A 26,880-nucleotide genomic window follows, 5' to 3' on the forward strand; every position below is an offset into this window, starting at 1 on the left:
TGCAGATTCCTCTTCTTTGTTTGGGTTTTGGAGGTGCCAAGATGAGGCCCAGCTGTGAAGCAATGCAAGCTGCTGCAGAGCCTTGGGCCTTCTTTTGGATGTTCTGGGTCTCACTGACTCAGCTGCAGTTTGTTAGGTCAGAGGACCAGGCCATTCATATGCAAAAGCCTCTGAGCACAGCTGGGGTGGGGCAGAGTCTCATGGCGGAGCAAACAGGTATGGCTTAGTGGGGTGGGATCATAGGGCGGGGCAAACAGCGATGGCTTCCCATCAGCCCTGCCCTAAGAGGCTCCCGGTTCTCAGTGTCCCACGGTCATCGCTGCAAGCACCTCTGAGAGAAAACCACCCTCGAGTGTCAACCGCTGCCAGACAGTCCAGTTTCTCCCCGTATGGGTCTGGGTCCCCAGAGTCTCACCCCGAACTGGAGTTCAGAGCAGTTGGGAACTTTTGTCTCCCTCCCAATTGAGAAAGTCCGCTGCGTACTCAGTTGCCAGCCCTCTCCACGCACGCACCTCTGTACCTCTGCCTTCCACAGCTCCTGTAAGTCTCAGTGTGCTTTTTTTTTTCTTTCCTTCTAGTTGTAGAATTTTCACTCATCCAGACTTCCTGTGGTTCTGGATGAAGTCTGTTTTGTCTTTTAGTTGTAGTTTTGAAATTGTTGTGCGAGACAGCAGTTTAGGTGTTTACCTATGCCGCCATCTTGGTTTCTCTCGCAATTAGCTCTTTTTAGTGGAAGCTTCATTTCCCCAGTGTTTTCCTTGTAAAGAAAACAACTGTAGGTCCCCTTCTTCTACTATGATACAGTGTATGGTTTATAGAAATGTTTTCTGTGTTCTACTTCAAGTCAAGGCTTCTCTAAGTTTGTAATTGCTGATAGTGGTTGGTTTTGAAACATGTTTCCAAATCTTTGTGTTTGATCTGAAGTTAAGAACAAGAATGAGTCCAATCTCAGATAAGGCCGATAGACAGGCTGTGATGTACTGCGGTTCCTTTTGGTTGAGGAAACAGAGAATGAGGAGTGACTATCTTAAGGACAAATATTTGTGGTAGGGATTTCTTTGCCTTAGACTAATATAAAATATAGATTTAGGCATAAATGGGTCAGTCCTGGAATATTTCTATACAAACTAGCATCCACTTCCATTTCTTGCAGTGGTCTTCTTTTCCTCAGAATCCCACAGATCTAGGACCAATTATTTGCATATATAGTGCAATTCTTGTAAGGGTGCATTTATACATACACACTGCGATACCCTGTTTCAGATTTCTCTGCCCGTTATTTGTCTGCTCTATAGGCGTCTCCTAAAATAATTAGGGACTTCAAGGAAAGGCAGTCATGAATTTCCTAATTCTGGATCAGGACTTCACTAGTATTAAAGCAGGGATTCCTAGTGGAACAGATCTGATCATCTATATTTTTGTGGTTGGACTTTCTGGGATATCTGTTCCTTGGTGGAGTTGCTATGAAAACCAAGGGTCTCAGTCTCTGAGAAACTGCTTCATGTTGCCTAAACTTACACAAGATTGGCTTGTAAATTTGGACACCAAATAATTCATTTTCAGTGGGGAAAAGACCTTTCTACTATTTGTGTCCAGTTCATTTTAAGCACATTTTTAAAACACCAAAATGCCTGGAGACCACTTTGGTCCCCAGAAGGTAGCTGGGAAGCATAGACTTGGAGAACAAAGAAAAATAGGTCTTGAGAACTATTTTCCAAAAGAACACGGTGCCATTTCTCACTTTTTAAAAAGTAGAATGTCTAGTGATGCAAAACTCTTCATTTCATTCTTGTTCTATAGTATTAATTTGTGTATGTAGAAAGATTCTGGAAAAAAAGTGGACACAAGGGAGCCTGGAGATCTTCTAAGAATTAAGGGTTGGACTCCAATTCTTCATTCTCTGATTCTCTGATATGCAAAGTTTTTAAAGCCTGTTTGGGTGGACCAAAGGCCCCAGGGAACACTTACTGAACTTGGTTAGAAACAGCTGGAAGTGTCTTTCTCTCAGAGCCCTCTGTTCTTTTCCCACAGGAACTGGTTGTAGTTCAGTCTTGCTGCAAATCTCTCTTTCTAGAATTTCCTTTGTCTGTGCTCCTGAATTTGATCACTATTTCCTAGATTCCTCGTCTTCATCTTTTTTTAAAAATCTTCACCTGAGGATATTTTCCCATTGATTTTTTAGAGAGAGTGAAAGAGAGAAGGAAAGACAGAGAGAAATATCATTGTGAGAGAAATACATCGATTGATTGCCTCCTACATGTGCTCTGACCAGGATAGGAGCCAGGGAGGAGCCTGCAAACCAGGTACCTGCCCTTGGCTGGAATGGAACCCAGGACCCTTTGGTCCGCAGGCCGACACTCTATCCACTGAGCCAAATTGGCTAGGGCTGTCTTCATCTTTCTTGATTTACTTCTTCATTTTGGGGGAAAGCATTCTCTAGTAACTTCCTAAGAAGGGCTTATGTGTGATAAACTTTTAAAATATTATTTTTGTGTCTCAAAATGTCTTTAGTCTACCTTTATATTTGTTTGAGATTTTGGCTCAGTAAAGAATTCTAAGATTAAAAATAATTGTCCTCATAATTTTGAGGGTTTTTTCCCCCATTACTCTCTAGAAACCAGCATTGCTGAGAATTTCAATGCCATTTTTATTCTTACCCTTTGTAAGGAATTTATTTTTTCCCTCTGGAAATATTTAGTTGCTTTTCATATCTCTGGTGTTTTTAATAATTCATAAGGGTGTGTGTCAGTGTACTTTTAAAAATATCACCTCATTTTGCATTTGATGGACCCTTTTAATACAAATACTCATGTTCCTCAGTTCTAGAAAAATTATTTCTTTGAAATGCCCCCCCCCCATTTTCTCTGTTCTTTCTTTTTTTAATTGAAGTATAATTGACTTATAACACTGTAATAGTTTCAAGTGTACAACATAGCTGTTCAATATTTGTATACATTGTAAAATGATCACCACAACAAGTCTAGTTACCATCTGTCATTATATAAAGTTACAATATTTTTGTTGTTCTTTCTTTCTTGGGCTCCTGTGGGATATTGGGCCTCCAAAATTGATTCTCTATGTCTCTTTTCTCTCACTCAACACCATGAGGCAATCTCACCATGGTTTCCTAGAAACCCAGTTTTCTGCTTTAAAATGACCATTTCACCTCTCCCTTCTTTCCTTAGTTCCTGCACACATTCCCTTTCCTCCTCCTCATTGTCATCTGATGACTTCAACTTGTGACTTCCAAAAGAAAATAGGAAATTTATGAGATTAACTCTTGCACAAGAGTAAGAAAGAGAAGAAAGATTGGCAGAGGAAGAAGTCAGACTATAAAGAAACCTCAATAAAAGCCTCATCCAGCCCAAGAGAACGTTCTGAAGATGGGGTAATTTTTCATAGTGAACCCTGTCTGTGGCAAAGGAGCTGGATCTTGATACCCCATGCCGTTTAGTCATTGGATATGGGTTGCCCTTGGCAGGGGCAGTGACCATAAGTTAGGTGGGTCTTTGCAGCTGAGACAATCCTTACAGGGGGCTGATAGATGAAGACTTTTATCTGGCAGCATTTTCAACAGATAGGAAAATAAAGCCTTCATTTCTGAAGGGAGATCTGAATGACACATCACAGCTTCTAACACAACAGCCTACCTGCAGCTGTCAGAGATGATTCTGTGCCTCTTTTTCCAACTTAGCAGTTAGTGACATCAAGTTAATAGCTTAAAACTGGCTATTCCATGAAAAAATTTAAAAATTTTGCCCATCATTTTCAGTTATAAGAAGGCTCTTTCTTGTTTTCTGATTATTACCTTTTCATAGTATCACAATATTATTTATGGATGACAATAATGGCTTGAATCTTTCAGTGTATACACAATTAGCATTGTTTTTAAAGTTCTCTGTTTTCAGAATTAGTTCTGTTACTTCCACGGATTTTTTTCATTTACCTATCCATCCATATATCAACTCTTCAAATAAAAGATGAGGCACTGTTTTAGGTGGTGGTGATACAACAGTGAACAAGACACAAAAGGTCCCTGTCCTGGAGCTTGCATGCTAGTGGAGACAGTCAGATTATAGACTAATAAATGTGCAAATATATAATTTTAGGAAGTTATTTTTGCTATGAATGAAAAAAAATCAGTGCTATAGATGAAGCATGTGGGAGTGTCTTGGAAGGTGTCCTTGCAGGCCAGACAAACCATTGCAGTGGGAAGCAGCCCCAGGGGTCCTGGGCTCTGAGAAGAACACAAGTATACTGTGTCACAGGAACAGCAAGAAGGCTAGTGTGGCACTGGCTGGTTTGGCTCAGTGGATAGAGTGTCGGTCTGCGGACTGAAGGGTCCCGGGTTCTATTTCTTTCAAGGGCACATGCCAGGGTTACGGGCTCGGTCCCCAGTAGGGGGCCTGCAAGAGGCAGCCAATCCATGATTCTCTCTAATAATTGATGTTTCTATCTCTCTCTCCCTTTCCCTCCCTCTCTGAAATCAATAAAAATTAAAAAAGGAATGTATTTTTTTAAAAAAAGAAGGCTAGTGTGGCTGGATAATGTGCACCAAGAGGCAGAGTGTTATTAGATGAGTTTGGTAAACTAGGGAGTGGAGCAGATCATTTTCACTGCTTATCTTAGTCTCCCTTTGCATTTGGTGACTTGTGTCAGTCGGGCTTTACCAGAGGAACACACACACACACACACACACACACACACACACACACACACAGAGAGAGAGAGAGAGAGAGAGAGAGAGAGAGATTTCAAGCAATGGTTATATGGCTATCATGGGGACTGTCTAGGTGGATTTGAAATCAACACGATAGGTCTGCAGGGTGGAACCTCAGGCAGGCACTAACTTACAGGCCTGAGGTATTTTTTCTTCTTCTTTAGGCAAACCTATGTTTTGCTGTTTAAGGTTTTCTTTTATTTTTTTAAAATATATATTTTAAATTGATTTCAGAGAGGAAGGGAGAGATATAAACATCAACGATAAGAGAGAATCATTGATCGGCTGCCACCTCACCTGCACGTCCCCTACTGTAGATCAAGCCCGCAACCTGGGCATGTGCCCTTGGCCGAAATCAAACCTGGGACCCTTCAGTCTGTAGGCCAACACTCTATCCACTGAGCAAAACTGGCTAGGACACTGTTTAAGATTTTCAATCCATTGTATAAGGCCAGCCAGGTTTTCAAGGACCATTTGCTTCAAGTCAACTTGTTATAGAAGTTTTGACTTCTACAAAATACCCCAGAGCAACACCTAGATTAGTGTTTGATTGGATAATTGTAGCCTAACCAAATAGACATACAAAAGTGACCATTAGAGTCATTTACTTCACACATTTAGTGATCCTTATCAGCCTATTCATATTTAAAAGCGAAGCCCAGAAAAGCTAATTGGGGAGTTTATAGGTGGGGTTGACAAACTGGAAGTCTTTGCTTTAGGGTGAGAAAGATGAGGAGTAAAATCATGTGATGGCTGTTTTTCTCACATGATCTCACTTATATGTGGAATCTAATGAACATAATAAACTGAGGAACAAAATAGGTCCAGAGACATGGATGCATGGAACAGACAGATGAATTTCAGAGAGAAGGTGGAAGTGGGGGATGGGGAGAGATTAACCAAAGAATTTATATGCATATATGCATAACCCATGGACACAGACTACAGTTTGGTGAAGGCCTGGGGGAGGTGGCTGGGAGGAGGGTGGAGGGGGCCAGTGGGGGGAAAAAAAGGGGCATTTGTAATACTTTCAACAATAAAGATAATTTAAAAAAAATCATGTAATGGGAGACCCCTAAATAGCAGAATTTGGAATATTTTTGAAGGCCCTCCAAGTTCCTCAGAGAAGTCTCTGCTCTCTTGCAAAGGTGAGTAGTGCTGTGTGTGAATGGGGTGGAAGGTATAAGAGATGTGGCTGGGGAGAGAGTAGGAACTTTTCCCAGTCTTTTAATGAGTCTCGATGTTTTTCAGTGCAAGTCTCACTCTCACCCTGCACAGAACCTGGTATCTCTGAATCCCAAGATTTTCCAGGTTTCTGCCAGGCAAACTAACTTCCTGTGATCCTAATTTGTTTCTGTGAGTCCCACCCCCATCCTACCCAATCTGCTGCTCTCTCACGTTTAATAATCATGCCTTTATTTACTTTTTTTCTTTATTTTATTTTATTTTTTTCCATCACCATTTATTCCCCCATACCTTTTAATCTCCACACAGCCTCTGGATTCAACACATTGTTGTCCATGTCCATGATTTCTTTCTCGTTAAATTTTTTTTCTGAATCATTCTACTCCTCCAATACCCATCCCCTTTATTTACTTTTGATTTCCAAATTGTGTTAAAAAAATCTCTTCTTTTTTCAGAGGCCCTTTCCTATTCTCTTCATCTTTGTGGATTTATAAATTAAAAAAAAAACAAAAGCTGTGTGGACTCTTACAACAAGAAAAATAGTGCATTCCACCTGCAATTTCAAATCACTCAGACTAACTTTTGCATGGAATAGCCTTGGTTAAACATTGGGAAGAAGGTGGGGGAAGAGATCCAGTTCAATGGTAGATTTAATTTTTTTTAATGATGAGAGAGAGAGAGGCCTGTTTTTTTGTGTTTTTTTTCTTATTCATTGGTTGTTTCTTTTATGTGCCTTGACCAGGAATCAAACCGCAACTTTGAATTGAATCTGCAATGCTGCTGTATCAGGAGGATGCTCTAACTAGCTAAATTACCTGGCTAGGGCTCAGTGTTAAATTTTAATTGATGTCCCAGGCCTCTAGCTCCATGGCTTGGTAGTGGTGGTGGAATTCTCCTTCAGTTGCAAGTGTATTCCTAGTTACACCAAAATATCAGTATTTTATCAAAAATTGAAATATGGTTATCATCTTCCCTATAACATGTTCTTCCTGGGAGAGGCTCAGATGAGGCTGTTCTGTCCTTCTGGCTTGAGTGCCTCCAGATAAGATGACTGAAAAAGAAGGTCCTTGGTAGAATAAATTATCATAGAGGAAAAGGGATAGTATCTTAACAAAGAGATCTGGCCTGGACGGAAATGGAGAAGGGGAAAAAAAAAAGAGAACCTAAATCAGGGAAAGGAGGTGGTCAAGTTCAAGGGGAAGCTCTGGGAATTGGGCCTAAGAACATCCTTAGCCCCCATCCTTCTCTCATCATCTCCCTATCATTATTTTCTTCTTTCACAGCCCTTTTATTTTAATATCCACACCCCATCCTAAGTTTATTCCATCAGAGACTTCTGAAAACAGACTCAAAGAGAATAGATAGATTACTAGGAAACAGAAAAAGACGTTCAAATTCACAATAAACCCTGAATCAGTCATTGCAACAACAGTAAGAGACCTTGGAAGCATTTTACACAGAGGAGGGAGGTCCTCAAAACACTTTGAAAATGAGTCTATCTCTGGTTTGAAATTTTAGTGTAGGATATACTTTTTTACTCATATCTTGAGATTCGATTTTTAAAATAACTGTGTTCTAAGGAGAAAAAACAAAATGTGGCATATCATACAATGAAATATTATTCAGCCATAAAAAGAAATGAAGTACTGATACATGTTGCAACATGGAAAAACCTTGAAAACATTATACTAAATGAAAGAAGTCAGGAACAAAAGGCCACGTATTGTATGATTCCATTTACATAAACATGTCCAGAATATAAAAATCCATGGAGACAGAAATTCAATTAGTAGTTAACAAGCTTACAGTCTAGTTCTAATTATACTACAGACTAACAGCATGAGCTTGGGCAACTCTCTTAGTCTCTCTAAATCTCAGTTTTCTTATCTGAAAAGTGAGGATAAAGTGTGCCTTCCTCCCAGGTTTGTTTGGAGGCTCAAATAGATGAAAAATGAAAAAGTACTTGCAAGTGTGAATGAAGATGAAGTGTGCAAATGAAGATGGTACACGTATTCATTTTATTAGTGGTAGTAGTAACATCAACTCTGGCTTATATCAAATTAAGATGGTGACCTGCTAAATTTATAAAAACTTAGATCTTTAAAATTGGCCTTATACAAAGTAAATAACACATTATATAATTTTCATTGGTCACTGTTACCAAAGAATATATATATATATATATATATATATATATATATATATATATATTTTTTTTTTTTAATTTTTTATTTTTTGAGAAATAACAAGTATTATGTATAACTATGGACCTCAGCTTGGGTTTATTTCATGTACGTTTTTATCCTCATGTGACCACTCTGGTGAAAGTGGTTTTCTTAAATCAAGCTGTTTAACTTGATCATCTTTTTCAGATGCCAGTCTTGAGTTCCATTTCACCTAAATAAATATTTGATTGGTTAGTATAGAAATTCAGTAGTAAACAATTTATTTCCATTTCATTGTTTAGGCCTAAACTCATCATGGCTAATGTAGAAAGAGGCAGTTCTAGTAAAAAATTAAAGAGCTGGAAGGTAATGATTCAAAATTTCTACATCTGACTCAAATTCTCAAATTTGTCCCAAGTAGTTAACATTTCCATTTCCAATATATTATCATAGTTGGAACATTTTATAAAAGGACTGCTAACATTTACAGCAGTAGTTGTTTGCTTTGCTACAAATATAATTGCATTGAAAATATTCTTAAAGCATTTAAGAAGTATTTGGTTTATTTGTCAATTTTACCTAAAAAAAATGAAAAAAAAAAAAAAAAACAGAAGAAAAAACATTTGGTCTTCAGAACAGAGCAAAGTTTGAAGCAGCCACTTTAACAACCAACAGAAATTAAAATATTTGCCTCTGAAACAATGTTTTCCATGGAAGTCAAAATTTTGGTTGTTAAAATAACAAATGGAAATTTTAAAAAATGGTGAAAAATGAAATATTTCTGTGCAATTTCCCGAGAAAGGGTAAACTTTAAGTCAATGTCAGGGCCTGGAGTCACGTTAAGTAGTTCATTAACCAATTTGAACTTAATTAGCCCAGGGTATCAAAGAGGCTCCCCAGTATTTAACATGCTTCCCTGGGTTTATATATGCATCTAGAAGGTTTCACAATGCCAACCCACAGTTAAATTATATTATATGTATCATTAATAATAATGCATTAGTTGGGATTCTTTTGGTTGTAAACTATAGAAGCTCAATTGCAAACTGGTTTAAGCAGAGAGAAAAAATTATTGATCTATGTAACTGAAAAATCCAGGGGTTGGAGTTTTTGGGGGCATGGCTGGATCCAGATGTTCAAATAACTGCTTTTATTTTATTTTTATTTTTGTTAATCCTCACTCGAGGATATATTTTCCATTTATTTTTTGAGAGAGTGGAAGAGAGAGGGAAAGACAGAGAAATATTGATGTGTTTCTCTCACATCCATTGGTTGCCTTCCGTACACGCCCTGGGCTGGGGAGGAGCCTGCAACTGGGGAGGATCCTGCAAATGTGCCCTTGACCGGAATTGAATCCCGGACCCTTCAGTCCACTGAGCCAAACCGGCCAAGAGAAATAACTGCTTTTATTGCATTTGTTTAATTCTTAGGCACCCTCTATTTGCAGCCCCAGGTTCACCTCACCCCTATAACTAATCCTAGAGAAGTGCTATTCTCCCTTTCACTGCTTCCAGAAAGGCCTGGGATGGTGTCTCATTAGTTTAAACCTATCACAGTGGCAAACCCCTGTAATACACTAATTTACTAGGCCTGGGTCTCCTCCCCACCCTGGATAGATAGTATGGGTGGGGTGGGGAGTGGGTTACTGGCCATCTTGTCTTAACCACATGGATTTAGAGAGGGACAAGGAAGATTCTCTATAGGAATATTGCAGCATGGGCAGGCAACATTAAACTTGATACAGCCCTTTCTATAATATGATCATATTTAATCTATGCAAATTGTGAGGTTGCTATTATTCCTACTCTACAAATAAGTTTTTGTTGGTAATCCTCTCACATGTTAATAGACTTCCTGAATTCTGCAGGACCTCTCAAAATCAAGGGTTATTAGGACCAAATCAGGATACCTTTAACTTTATTGTCACCTTCCACTTTCAGCATTTCAGAGATTGTAGTTTCTCAAAACCTATGCCTAATTTACTATAATAAAATAATATTCCCTGTCACTAAAATTCCCTCTGTTCTGCCTTGGAGAGTTGAGATTTATTGGTTCTGGCAAATTAGGTGAAACCTTATCACTGTTACTAGAAAGAGGCATTTGTTAAAAGGCTAATTTATCCTTAGACTTCATCCAAGGACATTCATGAAATCCCAAAGGACCTTATTTCCAAAGATGTTAGTTTACATTTTAAGGCCTATGGCAAGGGCCCTAAAGACTGCCCTATAGAGCAATTCATTGTCAATCTATCTGAATGTGCTATGTAAATTGGGGAAGATTGAGTTGTAGCTATGCATTTTCTTCTTAAGCCCTGAGAAACCCTGACCTCATTTAGTGTCTTTCAAATAAGCAGCCACAGTAAAATTAAAGGACTGTTGTTCATCTATTATCACTTTATTCATCCATTCAATTAACCCACACTTCAAGTGCCTGCTATATGCCAGGTCCTGGAAGGCAGCATTTAATAAGATATTTCTCCTGTCCTCAAGGACCTCAGAACCTATCTAAATCTTCAACCTGCAAGCAATTACAACACATGATGAAAATCAGTATGAAGGAGATAGGACAAAGGATCAGGAGAGAAGGTATCTGGCTCAGGGAATGTGGCAAAGCTTCACAAAACTGGTAATCATTTTTTTATCCTCACCTGAGGACATGTGTATTGATTTTAGAGAGAGAGAAACATCCATGTGAGAGAGAAACATTAATCCTTTGCCTCCTGTACAGGCCTGGACCAGGGATTGAACCCACTTCATTTTGGTGTACTGGATGATGTTCCAATCAACTGAGCCACCTGGACAGAGCAGGTAATCATTTTTTTTAAGTTTATTTTTTTATTAACAATATTACAGATGTCTCTCATGTTCTCCCTTTTTGCTCCCCTCCATCCAACCCCAACCCGACCCTTTGGTGACTGGCACTATTCACTTAAGTATATTGTTTTCAAGGTTCATCCATGTTGTAGCATGTATCAGAATTTCATTCCTTTTAAAACCAAATAATATTCCATTGTAAGGATAAACAACAGTTTGTTTATCCATTTATCGCTTGATAGACATTTAAGTTGTTTCAACATTCTGGCTATTATGAATAATGCTGCTATGAACATTTGTATACAAGTCTCTGTGTGGGGACATTTTCATCCCTCTTTGGTAGATACCTGAGAGTGGAACTGCTGGGGTTATATGGTAGCTCTATATTTAACTTTTTGAGAAACCGCCAGACTCTTAACCACAGTGACTGCAATATTTTGCACTCCCATCAACAACGAATAAAGTTTTTATTTTTTTCTGAATGATCCCATTTTTTATTTGTTGTTTTTTAAATTTTTAAATTTATTTTTATTGTTGAGAGTATTACAGATGTCTCCCATCCTACCCTTGTGGCCCTTCCACCCGGTTCCCACCCCCCCACCCCCATTCCTTCACCATCCTACTGTCTGTGTTGATGGGCAATGCATAAATGCATATAAATTCTTTGGTTAATCTCTTCCTGCCCCCCCTCTAAGATTTGGCAGTCTGTTCCATGTTTCCATGCCATTTATTCTATTTTATTCATTAGTTTATTTTGTGGCCTCACTTTTAATTTATTTTTATTTTTATTTTATTATTTTTTTAAAATATATTTTTATTGACTTTTTACAGAGAGGAAAGGAGAGGGACAGAGAGCTAGAAACATCGATGAGAGAGAAACATCGACCAGCTGCCTCCTGCACACCCCCCACTGGGGATGTGCCCGCAACCAATGTACATGCCCTTGACCGGAATCGAACCTGGGACCCTTCAGTCCGCAGACCGACGCTCTATCCACTGAGCCAAACCGGTTTCGGCTAATTTATTTTTATTTTTTAAAATTTATTGTTATTGTTGAGAGTATTACAGTTGTCTCCCATTTCCCCCTTTTATCCCCCTTTACCCAGCTCCCACCTCACCCCAGGCCTTCACCTCACTACTGTGTGGGTCCATGGGCTATGCATATATGCATATAAATTCTTTGGTTAATCTCTTCCCACCCCTCCCCTCAAGTTTTCCATATTCTTTACATTCTTGCCAACACTTGTTATTATCTGTCTTTTGTTATATGTTATAACCATTTTAGTGGGTGTGGAGTGGTATTACATTGTGGTTTTGACTTGCATTTACCTGATAGCTAATGATATTGAGCATCTTTCCATGTACTAGGTGTACCAGTTAATAATGCGGATTTTTTTAATAGATGGAGTTACACATATGTTGATATATATATATGCAATTTGATTTGTATGCTATTTTCTTGTTTTGACAGCAAGCTTCAAAACTTCATATGTCAAATTTGCTGAAGGTGTTAACATCATAGATATTTTTACGCTTAAAAATGTCGAATTTCGTGCCAAAAAAAGAGCATTTGTGGGAAGTTTTAATTCATTAGTTTATTTTGAAGAAAAAATTATAGTATACTCCGGGAAGCTTATGGTGAACATGCTCCATCTCAAGATACTTGTGAACGCTGGTTTAAATGCTTTAAAAGTGATGATTTCTGTGTGAAAGACAAAGATCATCCAGGTCAACCGAAAAAGTTTGAAGACCAACAATTACAAACATTATTGGTTGAAGATGCATGTCAAACTCAAAAACAACTTGCAGAGAGATTAAACGTTGCTCAGCAAACAATTTCCGGTCGTTTACAAGCAATGGGAAAGATTTTAAAGCAGTTGTTCTCAACCTTCCTAATGCCGCGACCCTTTAATACAGTTCCTCATGTTGTGGTGACCCCCAACCATAAAATTATTTTTGTTGCTACTTCGTAAGTGTAATTTTGCTACTGTTATGAATTGTAATGTAAATATCTGATATGCAGGATGTATTTTCATTGTTACAAATTGAACATAATTAAAGCATAGTGATTAATCACAAAAACAGTATGTAAATATATATTGTGAAATATTTATTTCTAATTACATATAAATGAAATTTTGTCTTGAAGCATGGTGTAGCATGGGTAACAGTCTTAATATAACAACAGTAAATGACATTGCTACATTTTCCGATGGTCTTAGGCGACCCCTGTGAAAGGGTCGTTCGACCCCCAAAGGGGTCGCGACCCACAGGTTGAGAACTGCTGTTTTAAAGGAAGGAAAATGAGTGCCACATCAACTGAATGAAAGTCAAATGGAAAACTAAAAAGTCAGCAGCAAAATGTTGCTTCAAAGGCACGAAAGAAAGTTTTTTTTCGCATCGAATTGTTATTGGCGATGAAAAGTGGATTTATTTTGAGAATCCCAAATGCACAAAATCATGGGTTGATCCAGGTCAGCCATCAACATCAACTGCAAGGCCAAATCACTTCGGAAATGCTCTGCGTTTGGTGAGATCAGGAAGATGTGGTGTATTATGAACTTCTAAAACCAGGTGAAACCATTAATACTGATCTGACAATAAATAATCAATTTGAACCACATTTTGATCGTGAAATGACCAGAATGTGCCAGAAGACACAGCAAAGTAATTTTGCTTCATGATGACACACTATCACACACTTCAAAATCAGTTAAAGACACGTTAAAAGATCTTGCCTGGGAAGTATTAACTCACCTGCTGTATTCACCAGACCTTGCTCCTTCAGATTACCACTTGTTCTGATCGATAGCACATGCACTCACTGAGCAGCACTTCAAAACATGAAGAAGTGGAAAATTGGGTCTCTTATGGTTTGCCTCAAAACAAAAAAAGTTCTATTGGGACGGTATCCACAAATTACCTGAAAGATGGGGGAAATGTGTAGTTAACCATGGACATTACTTTGAATAAAGCACTTTTGATGTTTCTCTTGAAATTATCATGTTTTCTTTGATTACAAAATCTGCCATTATTAACCAGTACACCCAGTACTTCTCCACCATTTGTGTATTTTCTTTTCAGAGATGTCTATTTAAATTATTTGCTCATTTTTAAGTTACTTTATTTGTCTTTTTATCTTAGAGTTGTAAGAGTTCTTTATATATTTTAAACACTAGACTCTTGTCAGATATATGATTTCCAAACATTTTCTCCCATTCTGAGCTGTCTTTTCATTTTCCTGATAGTGTTTGTTCACACACATTAAAACTGTTTTATTGAAATCTACTTTATCTAGTTTTTCTTTTGTTGTCTGTGCTTTTGGTGTGGTATAAGAAACCATTGTCCAATTCAAGATCACTCATGCCGTTGTTTTCTTCTAGTAATTTTGTAATTTTAACTCTTACATTTAGATGATTGATCTACTTTGAATAATTTTTGTACATGATGTGAGATGCAGGTTCTATGTATTCTTTTGCATATAGATGTTAAGAATATTTTTCTCCATTTCATTGTTTCAATTGTCAATTTCAGTTTCCAGGTGCCACTACTGTTAGGGGTTTATGTCCTTCCCAACCATTTTTTATTCATATACATATATATAGGATTCAAAAAGTGTTACCAAACTATTAATATGGTTTTGCATTTTACTTTTTTTTCACTTGATAATATAGCAGAATGTCTTTCCCTATGTGGATCAATTGCATACTTTTCTTATTATGCTAAGTAAAGCCTTCTCCACCTATGGTTATAAAAAAGTATCCTCCTATATAGTCATCTAGTACTTTTATAGACTGCAATTCTTATTTTTCACTTAAATTGTTATAAAAGAACGACTGTAGCATTGGTGGACTTAATGTCATCTTGTTCACAACAGAGAGGACAATTATAAGGAGTTGCTCCTCTCCCCTCTGCACATAGTCAAGATAGAGGCTGGCAAACATTCTGCCTGTTGACTTGACACATAGATAGAGCTTAAACTGGCTAGAGGGAAAAAATGTGTGTGTGTGTGTGTGTGTGTGTGTGTGTGTGTGTGTGTGTGTTCCTCCCCTACTCACTCTTGCCTATTGTGCTTTGTGTGGACCCTTTCTCCTCAGATACACATCAGTGACTCCCCATAGAGTATTTATAAGATTTACTTGGAATTATTACCTATATAACATCAGGTCACTCTCCTGACAGACCATTCTGAAAAGGGTAGGCTTAAATAAAGAGGTGGCACTTGCCATGAAGACTTCTAGCATTGGAGCAGAGCTGGGAGAATCCATGTGGCATTGAATCGTTTTTTCAGACTTGCATAGTTTTTATGCTGACACCCCTTGGCCTCTTCTCAGCCCACTGCAGCTTCCCGGGGTAGGGCCCCCACAGGGCCCCCACAGGCCCTGCACACCCCTTTAATTCCAGGTCCACAGAGCTCCTTCTTTCCTCTGCCCCATCTTTGGGGGCTTTGGGGAAAGGAAAGAGCTTTAGCTCCTTTTCTTTCTTACTAATCTTGTTTAAGGATCGCCTTCCCTCGCCTTCCTGTGTTCTTGTGCCCTCTCTAAGACGTGTGAGGGTTCTCAAGCCTCTGAGGGATTGCAGCCCAGGTACCTATACAGGGGACTTCCCAGGACACCCCAGAGTTTAAGAATCTGGGATCTGGAGGGCAAGGGATTTAGCATCCCCACAAGATAGGAATGAGTGTGTGTGTGTGTGTGTGTGTGTGTGGTGGGGGAGGCGTTGCGCGCGCACAGTGGGGGTGGGGAGGGTATATTTCGGCTTCAGCACAGACCCTTTCAGGCTGTCCAGGACTAGTCTCCTCTTGGCGCCGGCAGGGACAGCAGTCCTGGCAGGGCCACCTGCCTGTGTCCGCACTGAGCAACTCCCCCGAGTGGAGAATCTTTGCTCTGTCCAGTGCAGGCCAGGATGCTAAGGAACCGCCAAGATTTGCAAGAGTTGCCATGGGAGTGTGAGGACTGGGCCGGCTCCTCCCACCACGTGTGCTAGCCTGGCCCGGCCTTCCCTCCCTGACAATGGGCGACGCCACAGGGGTTCTCCCTTTTGGCTACTTGAGCCCCTCCTCCACATCCCCCGCCTCCTCCCATCCTCTAGGAAGCTAAGCGGGGGCGTGTGTGCGCACCCTGGAAGAGTTGCCTTCGAGGTGGCGGCGGCCAGAAGCACTCTACTGGGGCCCCAAACTCTGAGCAAGTTCCCGGGCTCCGGGCGCGCCACGCTCAGCGGCCTCCGGCGCCCCTGGCCCCAGTAGCGGGCTCAGGCGGGAGGGCTGGCCACAGCCGGACCAAGCGGGCCTGGTGGCAGGACCCCTCGGGCGGTGCGTGAAAGCTCAGGCAACGACGCGGGGCGGAGTTCAGAGGCGGACGGCTGGGGTGGCGGTCCCAGCCCGGACTCCCGTGTGCCCATGGCGGCTGACGGTTCCCGGCCCTACCTGGGCTCGCCCGGTCTGGCGGAGCGGCACGTGCCTCAGGCCTCGGAGCCACAGACCACCGAGTTGGGCAGCAGGACCCCGGATCTGCCCCTGAACCAGGACGCCTGTGTGTCCGTGCCTAATGCCCAGGCGATCACTCTGCAGGTGGACATGGCCATGGCCCTTGAGCGCGTGGACTTTGCAGAGCAGTACGGCCAGAGCTACCTCTGTCTCCTGCAGACAGTCCTCATCGCAGGTAGGCACCCTGCTGCGCGCGCCACCCGGTGGCCCCGGCTCCTGACTAGCTTGCTTCTCTCCTAGCCTACTCCCTCCTCAGCCTGCCCAGCTGGCGCGCACACTTTGTCTTCCCTCGCCCCCAGGGCACGCACACCGGTCCCCACTGCGGTGGCGCTCCCAGCTCCCTTGTTCCTCCGGCTGCTGCTGCGCTGCAGGGCGCACCTCTTCCCCCTCGGGCTGCAGGCGCACCGTGAGAAAGTGTGAGCAGCGGGGTGAGGATGTATCCTCTGTGGCTGGTTCAGGTCCCCTCTCCTTACTCTTTCTGTGTGTCTCCAGAGAGGTGGGGATAGAGGGTTATCTTCCAACTGCGCTTCCGGCAAACCAGAAGCCAGCTTTCCGTGAGCGCACTTGCCTTGAATATTCCCTGAATGCTGGAAAAGCGATGATCGGGGGGTTGAATATTACGGGGGGGGGTTCTGGGGGGGGGGGGCGGACCAAGTCGAAAAAGGCGCTGGGGTTCTGAGACGGACTGCACCGCAGTTGGAGGAGTTGAAGAGAAGCAGTGGCGCCTGCGACCCGACTAGTGCATCTTTCTTGTTTGGTCCATGAGCTTCCTGCCTCGCGGGGTCCTCGCTACAAGGGCTTTCGTTTGTCTGAAAGGACAAACAAACAAACTCCAACAAACCCACAAAACCTTTTCTGCTGCCGTTGCTGTGTGCTTCAGGGGTGTGAGAGGCATAAAGTGAGCTTGGTCACTTGCCATCTGTGATGCACATACGTTTACTCACCTGAGGTGCTAAGCTTTGAGGTTGGTGCTGCAGGTTCTGGGCTCCAAGGGTCTCAGTTCCTTTGGGACCCTGCAGACTGAGGCGCTGGAGCAACCCGAGAACGCGGTGCAATTCTGGGATTTTTAAGTTCAGCCAGAGCTTATCAGACCAGTCTGCCAAGTACTGCCATTGATTAACATGTCTTCCTCTGTTCAAATTTTCATTTGTTTTAGCAGGTGCTATGTCTTGCATTGGGAGGTTTGTCATCCAAAAAATAGACTTAGTGGTATCTTTCCACAAATGAGGTAGCCACAATACACGTTCCAAATACCCAGTCTTATTCAGGGCTGGCAGGCTCCCTTTTCCTGGGTATTATGACGCATCGCAGCACCTAAATGTTTTCACACAGGCTTGCAGTACTTTTCTGCTTTTCAGCATTATTAGCAGTGCCATCTCTCTCTGTATGGACCAACAGAGAGTCCTGGAAGTGGTTTGTACCTATGCTGTTAGAACATGACACTCTTACATGTGAAAAGGATTTCATGTATTAAAAATATTCATATATTTAAAATATGTTTACAAAGCTTTTCATTGTGGTACAGAACTTTCTGAAAGAACATTTCAATAATGTCCATTTATAGACTACTAGAAACATGCTACGGTGTGATAAACTAATTACACTCTGATGTATGATCTGCCATGGCTCAGCCGGAAGAGGAAACATTGACTCCACTTAGGGAGTTAAGGGAAGCCTTCAGGGGAAAGGGTGATACATGAGTGAATTGAATCTTTAAGGATGTATACATATTTCCCAGTGGACTGGGGATGGGGATGGGGATGGTTTGGTGGGGACAGGTAGGACAAGGGATATTCTAGGCAAAGGAAATAATATGTACAAAAACAAGCAGAAAGGCCACAGCATAGTAGGTTTGGGAAAGTTTTTGTTTTAAATGAGTGGAGTGTAAATTGTGGAAAGTACAAGAGAGAGATATATTTGGAGAGGTAGGCAGGGGGTGGATCAGGCGGAGCTTTGTAAAGCATATTAAAGGGCTTTACTTTATTTGTAGGGTAATGGGGAGTCATTGGGATATTGAATAAGTAGAGCGAGGCTGCTGCATATGGTTGCACTGTTGTACACTACCAAATCCTTAGTAGGTCCATTCACACAGGCTGGCCCTTGCTAGGGTTGTACAATGCACACTGTACACAGTGGTCAACAGTGGCAGTGCATGGTGGGGCTTCTTGCTTTTACAAATATCATAGTGTGTGGAGTATGTATGCAGTGCAGAGGAAAAGGACCCCAATAGAAAAGCCAGTTAGAAAGCAGTTGTAGAAAGCAGGGCAAAAGTGGATGATGGCATGGAACAAGTTAGTTCTAGGAATGGGGTAGAGGAGAGAAGCTTGAGGAATTGAGAGGGTAAAGTTGATTTGACTTGGTGACTAGGTGTGAGGTTTGAGTACCAGGGAAGGAGACTAGGTTCATTCCAAGTTTCTGGTTAGAGTGACTGGAAGAGCGGGGAGGGGGGCGGGCAGATATAATTAAAGCAGGAAATGGAAGAATAAATTTTGAGTTCAGTTTTGTGTATGTGGTTTCTGTGGAACATTCAGAGAGAGATGACCAATAGTCCTGGAGCTGGAAAAAAAGTGAATCTTATTTCTTACTCTCATCTGTGGCATCCATTAAACAACATCTAACACTGAAGTGAAGTACTTTCTTAAAACCTACTTATATGGGTTATCTTGGTAACTCAGAAAGTCTAGCATAGAAGTAGCCCACATTTACTATAAAACTGCTTGTTGAACTTGCCCTTAAATAATGAGGTTTTCTCCCCTCACACTCTCCTTAACTGATGATGGGGGCGGAGAGGGGAAAAGAAAGAAATGTTTTGCATTTCTTGCAGGACAAAAAAATGTAAACTATACTGATCTAAGTTAATCTCAGATAAGTAGGTATGAAAACCTGTTCACTGCAGATTTTATTTTGTCAAGAGTTTAGCTCAAAATGAGTTAATTGCTCATGTACATTGCAGTATGGTATACAATGTATTCCAATGATGATGGGTCACTTACCTGCAACACTATACCCCAAGTAGTTCACATAAGTGATTTTATGGGTAATTGAGGTTCAGCATTTTCAGTGCTTCATCCCTGCCCCAATCTCTAGTCATTTTGGGTTGAAAGCTTTTCAAAAAGATTATTTGCCTTTCTGATGTCTGAATCTGGAAATAATTGCATCTTTTCTTAATGACTAAAGGTTATCCTTTTAATAGCATTGATTTTTTTAATGTGCTGTATATATGTATAGTGTTGCCTCGAGGGCTCCTAAATTGTGGAGGGCTGTTTGTCCCTTCATTATGTTGGACACAGATTGTTCTGCCTCCTAATTTGTAATGCTTGTTTTTCTAATATATCCCCTCTCTGTTAGCTGTCGTTTCTTGCTACTGCTATTTTAACAGTTTCTATCAACCCGCAGTTACCACCTAATCCTCTGTGCGCCCTCCTTTGTTGCTCCTTCTGATGTGCTGTTATGAGCTAGGAAACCAGTTAACCAAATTTGTTAGAATTGTCTGCAAAATAAAAGTAAATAGACTATGAGTAGGACCATGACAGCCTACTACTCATGTATATCAATTTTAGTATATGGACTCTGATATCTATTCCAATTGCATAAAAGCTTTATATTTCCATTTTTTCTAGTTCTTATTTGTGCTCTGGAGAGCTGATGCTTTTATTAAGTTATCAGTAAAACCTGTGTTCTCTTGTAAATTGAGGTATTCCAGTTGTGGAATTGGAGAAAACCTCATTATTTAAGGGCAAGTTTAACAAGCAGTTTTATAGTAAATGTGGGCTACTTCTATGCTAGACTTTCTGAGTTACCAAGATAACCCATATAAGTAGGTTTTAAGAAAGTACTTCACTTCAGTGTTAGATGTTGTTTAATGGATGCCACAGATGAGAGTAAGAAATAAGATTCACTTTTTTTCCAGCTCCAGGACTATTGGTCATCTCTCTCTGAATGTTCCACAAACAAATGTCTTCAAAATCTATCAGAAAATTAAGATACATTTTATTCTTGTAACACAAACAAATGTCTTCAAAATCTATCAGAAAATTAAGATACATTTTATTCATTGCATGTCTCGAACATGCCTGTAAGTGCTTGGCACTAGGAGACACTTACTAGTAAGTTTTAGAAGTTGCCAGTAGGATTGAAAGCTAATGTCTCTGTTATAGCATATTCTCAGGTAAGAACCCTCTGAAGGCACCATTAAAAAAACTGCACCTCATCTGCCCCAGGGCAGAAGCAGAGGTCAGCCCAGAAATAGAGATGCCTCTTATAAGATTGCTGCTAAAATGAGTATTCCTTTCTATTGTTGCCAAGGTCTTGTCCTAGAGTCAGTTAGCTCCAGCTAAGAGACCAGTATCACTCACATAACTTTCTCCCATTTATTTTTCACCCAAACCCTCTCTTCATTATATATATATATATATAACAGATGTAAGTATCAGAACAACTTCTCCTTACTTTCAATGATGGGAAGGTGTGGCACTGAGCAAGGACCTAAAGGAGGTTAGGAAGTCATCAGGGGTATCTGAGGGGGAGAGTATTCCAGGCAGAGGGGACAGTTGTGAAGGTCCTGAGATGAGAGTATTGACAAGTTCAAGGAATAAGAAAAGGATCAATGTAGCTGAAGCAGTGAGTGCATTCAGGTGTGTGTGCATGCATGGGTGTGTGCATGTGAGCCTGTGATGATACAGGGCTTGTTAAGGACTTTGGCTTTTACCTTGAGTTAGATGAGGAGTGATAGGAAGGTTTTGAGAGTGACTTACATCTCTCTCGATTCTGTGTAGAATAGGCTAAAGGTGGAACAAAGGTGGAAGTGGAGAGGCCAATTAAGAGGCTATTAGAATTGATTATTGTGGTTTGAACCTGAGGTAATAATGGAGGTGTTGAGAAGTAGTCATATTTTAGATATATTTTGAAGGTAGAGACAAAACGGTTTGTCCATGTGGTACGAGAAAAAGAGAAGAGTCAAGGATGGCTCTAAGAGTTTTGGCTTGAGCAAATGGATGGCAGGAATTGTAATTAATAGAGATGGAGATGCCGGAAGGGTTAGCAGGTTTATGGGGAAAATCAATGAGTATCGGAAGTTTGGTATGGAACCTGTTAATTTTGAGGTGCTTATTAACTGTCCATGTGGAGATGTTGAGTAGGCAATTGGATATAGGAATCGTGTTCAAGGAAGGCATCAGGGCTGGGGATATAAATTTCTGAGTCATTCTCCTTAAAGGAGGTACTTAAAGCCTAGATGAGTGAGTATAGATAGAGATCACGCAGAAGAGAAAGTGGTTTGTGTCCCACTAATGAAGACTTGTAGGTGATCTATGACTTCTCCAAAGCAACATTGATTTGGGGAGGAAAGGAAGCAGTGCTCAAAAAAAGATAATTCATTTATCTGATTTGTTGTCCAAATGTTTGTGCTGTCAAATATGCTTGCAGGTCACTTTGCCTCTTGTTCCTTTGCTCACAGTCTGGAACCAACAGTAATCTTTGCCTGGGGGTAAAGAAGAGGTTTATGTTTAAAGCTTTCAAAGAGAGAAACTACAACTTCACTGTTGAATGATCCTTCTTTATGGGTACAAGAAATCTGTAGGTTAGTCATTCATGGCTTGAATTTTTGCTACAGATGAATCTCTTCCCATCTTTTTCTTTCTGTAGTAGAAATATTAAACAGCCACTATTGCTTTCCAATTGAGAAGACCTTTATTCAATTACCTCCTGTAATTTTCAGTACATGGTATAGTTTTCTTTTTAAAAAAATATTTTTATTGATTTCAAAGAAGAAAGGAGAGAGGGGAGAGAGAGAGAGAGAGAGAGAGAGAGAGAGAGAGAGAGAGAGAGAGAGAGAGAAAGAGAGATCAATGATGAGAGAGAATCATGGATCGGCTGCCTCCTGCACACCCCTTACTGGGCAGGCGGGTGGCTGGGGATCGAGCCCACAACCCAGGCATGTGCCCTTGGCCCGAATCGAACCTGGGACCCTTTAGTCCACAAGCCGATGCTCTATCCACTGAGTCAAACCAGCTAGGCTCATGGTATAGTTTTCTTAAAAATATATATTCTAATGGAAAGCCAAAACCTGAGGATATTTTTTCCATTGATTTTCTGACTTTACTATGAGTGTAAATTGGAAAGAAAGCACCATTTTACACTCATAGTAAAGTTTGGGGCTTATAAAAGAGTTGAATGATCAAATATAGTGAAACTAGAGGCGCAACGCACAAAATTTGTGCATGGTTATGGTCCCTAGGCCTGGCCTGCAATCAGGGCCATCTTCCCCGGCTGCCCACAGCTGACCCTGCCCCCCATCGCCACCCACCCCTGATTCCCCGTTCGATATCAGATGATTAGAGCCTGACGGCTGGGGGAGAGGGGGAGCGAAGGGACCGAGAGGTAGGCCATTCCCTTCCGCTCGCCAGCCCCACCCCCACCACAGGTTGCTCTCTGTGTGTGGGGTGACTGGTGGGGCGGGGGCCTTGGCCTGGCACCACCCACGTCCCCCATCATCCACCCCCAATTCCCCATTCACCATTGGGCGATGGGAGCCTGCTGGCCAGGGAAAGGGACTGAGAGGTGGTCAGTGTGCCTCATAGTGACTGGTTGAGCAGTTGTTCTCATTCTGCTGTTAAAGTCAATTTGCATATTACCCTTTTATCATATAGGATATTAATATATTGAAATTACTCATATGGTAGATTATATTTTCTGACTTTCAAATATTTATTAATGATACTGTCACATTTGCCATTAAGAAATTGTCAGCTGTTAACCTTTCAGATACTGGAAAAGCAGCCTTTTTATCAGCAATTATATTTTACATATGTACATTCTGTATCTGGGAAATTATGAACCAGCAACTTTATGGAAATTATAACTTTTCTGTTTTCAGATATTTTTTTTTGCATTAATCTGAAAAGGAAAGGAAAGCCACTCAGCAAAGAGGAGCAGAAAAGATTTTTATTAACAAGAAGGCAAATGGGCAAAACCTGTTCTAGTTTTTTTTTTCTTATTTTTAAAATAAATTTTTATTTATTTCAGAGAGGAAGGAAGAGGGAGAGAGAGAGAAACATCAATGATGAGAGAGAATAATTGATTGGCTGCCTCCTGTAGGATAGATTGGGCTCAAAACCCTGTCATGTGCCCTGACCAGGAATTGAACCATGACTTCCTGGTTCAGAGGTTGATGCTCAACCAACCATGCCACACTGGCTAGGCTAGTCTAGTTTTTTTAAACAGCTTTATTGAGATATAATTCACCTACCATACAATCAACTCATTTAAAGTATACATTTAAAGCAATCACAGAGTTGTGCAACCATTACCACAAGTTTAGAACATTCCCATTACTCCCCAAAAAAGTACCTGTACCCCTTAGCCTTACCCATTAGATGGTACTCCCCCTTTCATCCCAGCAGCCCTTCCCACCAGTCCTGGCAGCCAATAATATACTCCCTTTCTCTATAGATGTGCCTCTTCCAGATATTCAGATAAATAAATTTATATATAGTGATCTCTTGTGACTAGCTTCTTTCATTTAGCATAATGTTTTCAAGTTTCATCCATGTTGTAGCACTTGCCAGTACTTCATGGCTGAATATTACCACATTTTAATGATCCATTCTTCTTTAGTTGATGGACATTTGAGTTGCTGTTATGAGTAATGTTGCTATGAACATTCTTATACAGTTTTTGTGGACATATATTTTCATTTCTCTTTGATTTGCAAGTATTTTCTCCCAATTCTGTGCCTTGTTTTTACCTATTTCTTTTTATTACTTCTTCTTCTTATTATTATTTTTAATCCTCACCTGAGGATATTTTTTCCATTGATTTTTAGAGATAGTGGAAGGGAGGGGGAGGGGGAGAGAGAAACAGAGAGGAGAGAGAGAAACATCTCTCAATCTACTGGTTTCCATCCCATTTGCCCCAATGTGGGGGTGCTGGCAGGGAGTGAACTTGCAACACAGTTACTGCCCTTGACCAGGAATCAAACCTGAGACCCTCTGGTGTGTAGGCCCATACTCTAATCACTGAGTCATGCCTGCCAGTGCTTTTTTATTTTGTTTGAGTCTTCGTTTTCAATTATTATTTTTAAAAAGATTTTATTGATTTTAGAGAGAGGAAGGGAGAGAGAGAGAGAGAGAGAGAGAGAGAGAGAGAGAGAGAGAGAGGGTGAAACGTTGATGTGAGAAAGAAACATCGATCAGCTGCTTCCCGGGATCACCCTTACCAGGATCAAACCAGCAACCTGGTTATGTGCCCTGAACAGGAATCGCACCAACCAACTTTCGGTGTACCGGAAGATGCTCCAATCAACTGAGCCACACTGGCCAGGGCTCAATTATTTTTTTTATTTGTGGTGTAATTGACATTCAACATTATCAGTTTCAGGTGTATAATATGATTTGATATTTTTATATATTGCAAAATGATCACCACAATAAGTCCAGTCAACATCCATCACCACAAATATTTTTTTCTTGCAATAATTTTAAGAACTAATTTACTATCTTAGCAATTTTCAAATATGCAATATGGTATTGCTAACTATAGTGACCATGCTGTAAGTTACATATCCATGACTTACTTATTTTATAACTGGGAGTTTGTATCTTTTGACCCTTTTCACCCAATAACCCCCCAACCAATAATCTGTTTTTTAAAATCTATGAACTTGTTTTTGTTTTAGATTCCCTGTATAATATAAGTGAGATCATGTGGTATTTGTCTTTGTCTGACTTATTTCACTTAGTATAATATCCTCTAGGTCCATCCATGAGTTTATCTGAGTTTTACAGTTTTAGTTCTTACATTTAGGTCTTTGATCCATTTTGAGTTGATTTTTGTGTATGATGTGAGTTAGAGTCCAAGTTCATTCACTTGCATGTGCATATATCCAGGTGTTCCCTGAACCATTTGTTGAAAAGAATATTCTTTTCCAACTGAAATGTCTTGGTACGTGACTTAAAATCAATTGGCCATAGATGTAAGGATTTATTTATGGATTCTTAGTTTTATTCCCCTCATCTATCTATTTAAGACTTAAATTTTAAGTGTATCACTACACCTGTATCACACTGTCTTGATAACTGTTAGTGAGTACTAAATTTTGAAATCAGGATGTGTGAATTTTTCAACTTTGTTCTTTTCCAAGACTGTATTTTGAGACTCTTGCATTTCCATAATAATTTTAGGATTAGCTTGTTACTTTCTGCTATGGATTTTGCTATGGATTGCATTGAAATTTAGGGAATGTCTGAACCTCATTTTTGTAGTTGTACAAATTGAGGTTTCCCCAAATAGTAGGTATTCATATTAAAGGTGTTTGGGAATTATTTACTGTAATGCATTGTGGACCACCAATGCTCATATTGGATGGTTATTCATATAAAGGTTTTCATGAGTTTAGAAGAATTACAATATATTAATTCATTCATATTATGGATTTATACTAGAGATCACCCTAAAAGTTTAAGAGACAAAAAAGTAAATAACCACAAGAGTTGTCCCAAGGAAAAACAAAAGCACAAATGAAAACAACACAAAGCATAATCACTAACTCAATTGCTTTAGTTTTTTGATTCAGCATTTGGCATGCAAGTCTGTGTGGGACTAGGGTGAGATGACATAAGAGAAATGAGAGGCATGTGTTTTGATTGACCAGGAATCTGCAAAGACCTTTCCAGATTGGACAAGACCATTTGTCAATCAAGTGTGTAATTCCCCTCCCTATGGCAGGATATAATCTTTTAGGAAAAAAAGATTGCAGTGCTAAACAGATAAGCTTGAGCCAACTCTGCTGTGGATTCGCTGATGCTTTAAGCAGAAAAAACATTTTTATCCCTATTTTTACATACAGCAAATCACCACATATGCATTTAGTTCTTTTTATGGAATGTGTAATGAATTCATTGGGCTGTAATAGTTAGGCAAGTGCCTGAGACAATGGCAGCTCTTGCAGCTGTATAAGAAAAGCCTGCTCTCTCCGTTGGGTGGTTTTTAATCTGAAGAGGGGAGGAAGGAAAAGCTTTCCATAGCCATGTTCTTAATTAAACACCTACAGGAGACACAGGCGAGGCCCAGCAACCTGGGACATTAAGCTGTTGGATGGAGATTACTTCCCTGTAATTTTCTACTTGCTGTACCTCATTTTTATCATGTACTTTTTGGCTCTCTCCCTTTCAACCTCTCTCTTCTTAGTTTCTCCTCTTCTTTATTTCCTTCTTGCCTAGTGCCTTATATACTTGCATTCTTTGTGTGGGTTTTTATTTTATTTTTTGCTTTTGGCAAGGGTCTTTTATTTCCCCATTTTCTTATATTTACTGGTATAAATTAAATAATTTATATATGATATTTGTAAAACATCTAAACAATACACATGCCCATAAACTAATAAGTAAAAGTAACCTCTGTGCTTAGCTGAGTCCTACTGTCTGCAAGAAACAAATTATACAATATAAAGTAATTTTGTCATATTTACATTTTAATTTAAAAATTTTCTTTTCATAAAGCACAAAGATCCTATTG

The 26,880-nt window shown here is 40.2% G+C and overlaps 1 protein-coding gene across 1 annotated transcript in view; it reads left to right on the top strand.

Moving 5' to 3' along the window:
• Positions 1-16,455: 16,455 nt before the first annotated feature.
• The window catches only part of MCF2 (MCF.2 cell line derived transforming sequence), a gene marked incomplete at its 3' end in the record, with an annotated part of 137,546 nt that continues 127,121 nt past the window's right edge, over positions 16,456-26,880 (top strand). Inside the window, exon 1 of the mRNA XM_079764605.1 lies at positions 16,456-16,543. Within this exon, the coding sequence (XP_079620731.1) occupies positions 16,459-16,543 (85 nt within the window). The 5' untranslated portion in view covers positions 16,456-16,458. The remainder of the gene's footprint in view (positions 16,544-26,880) is intronic.

The sequence above is a fragment of the Cnephaeus nilssonii genome (genome assembly GCF_951640355.1).
Source record: "Cnephaeus nilssonii genome assembly, chromosome: X".
NCBI classification, from domain to species: domain Eukaryota; kingdom Metazoa; phylum Chordata; class Mammalia; order Chiroptera; family Vespertilionidae; genus Cnephaeus; species Cnephaeus nilssonii.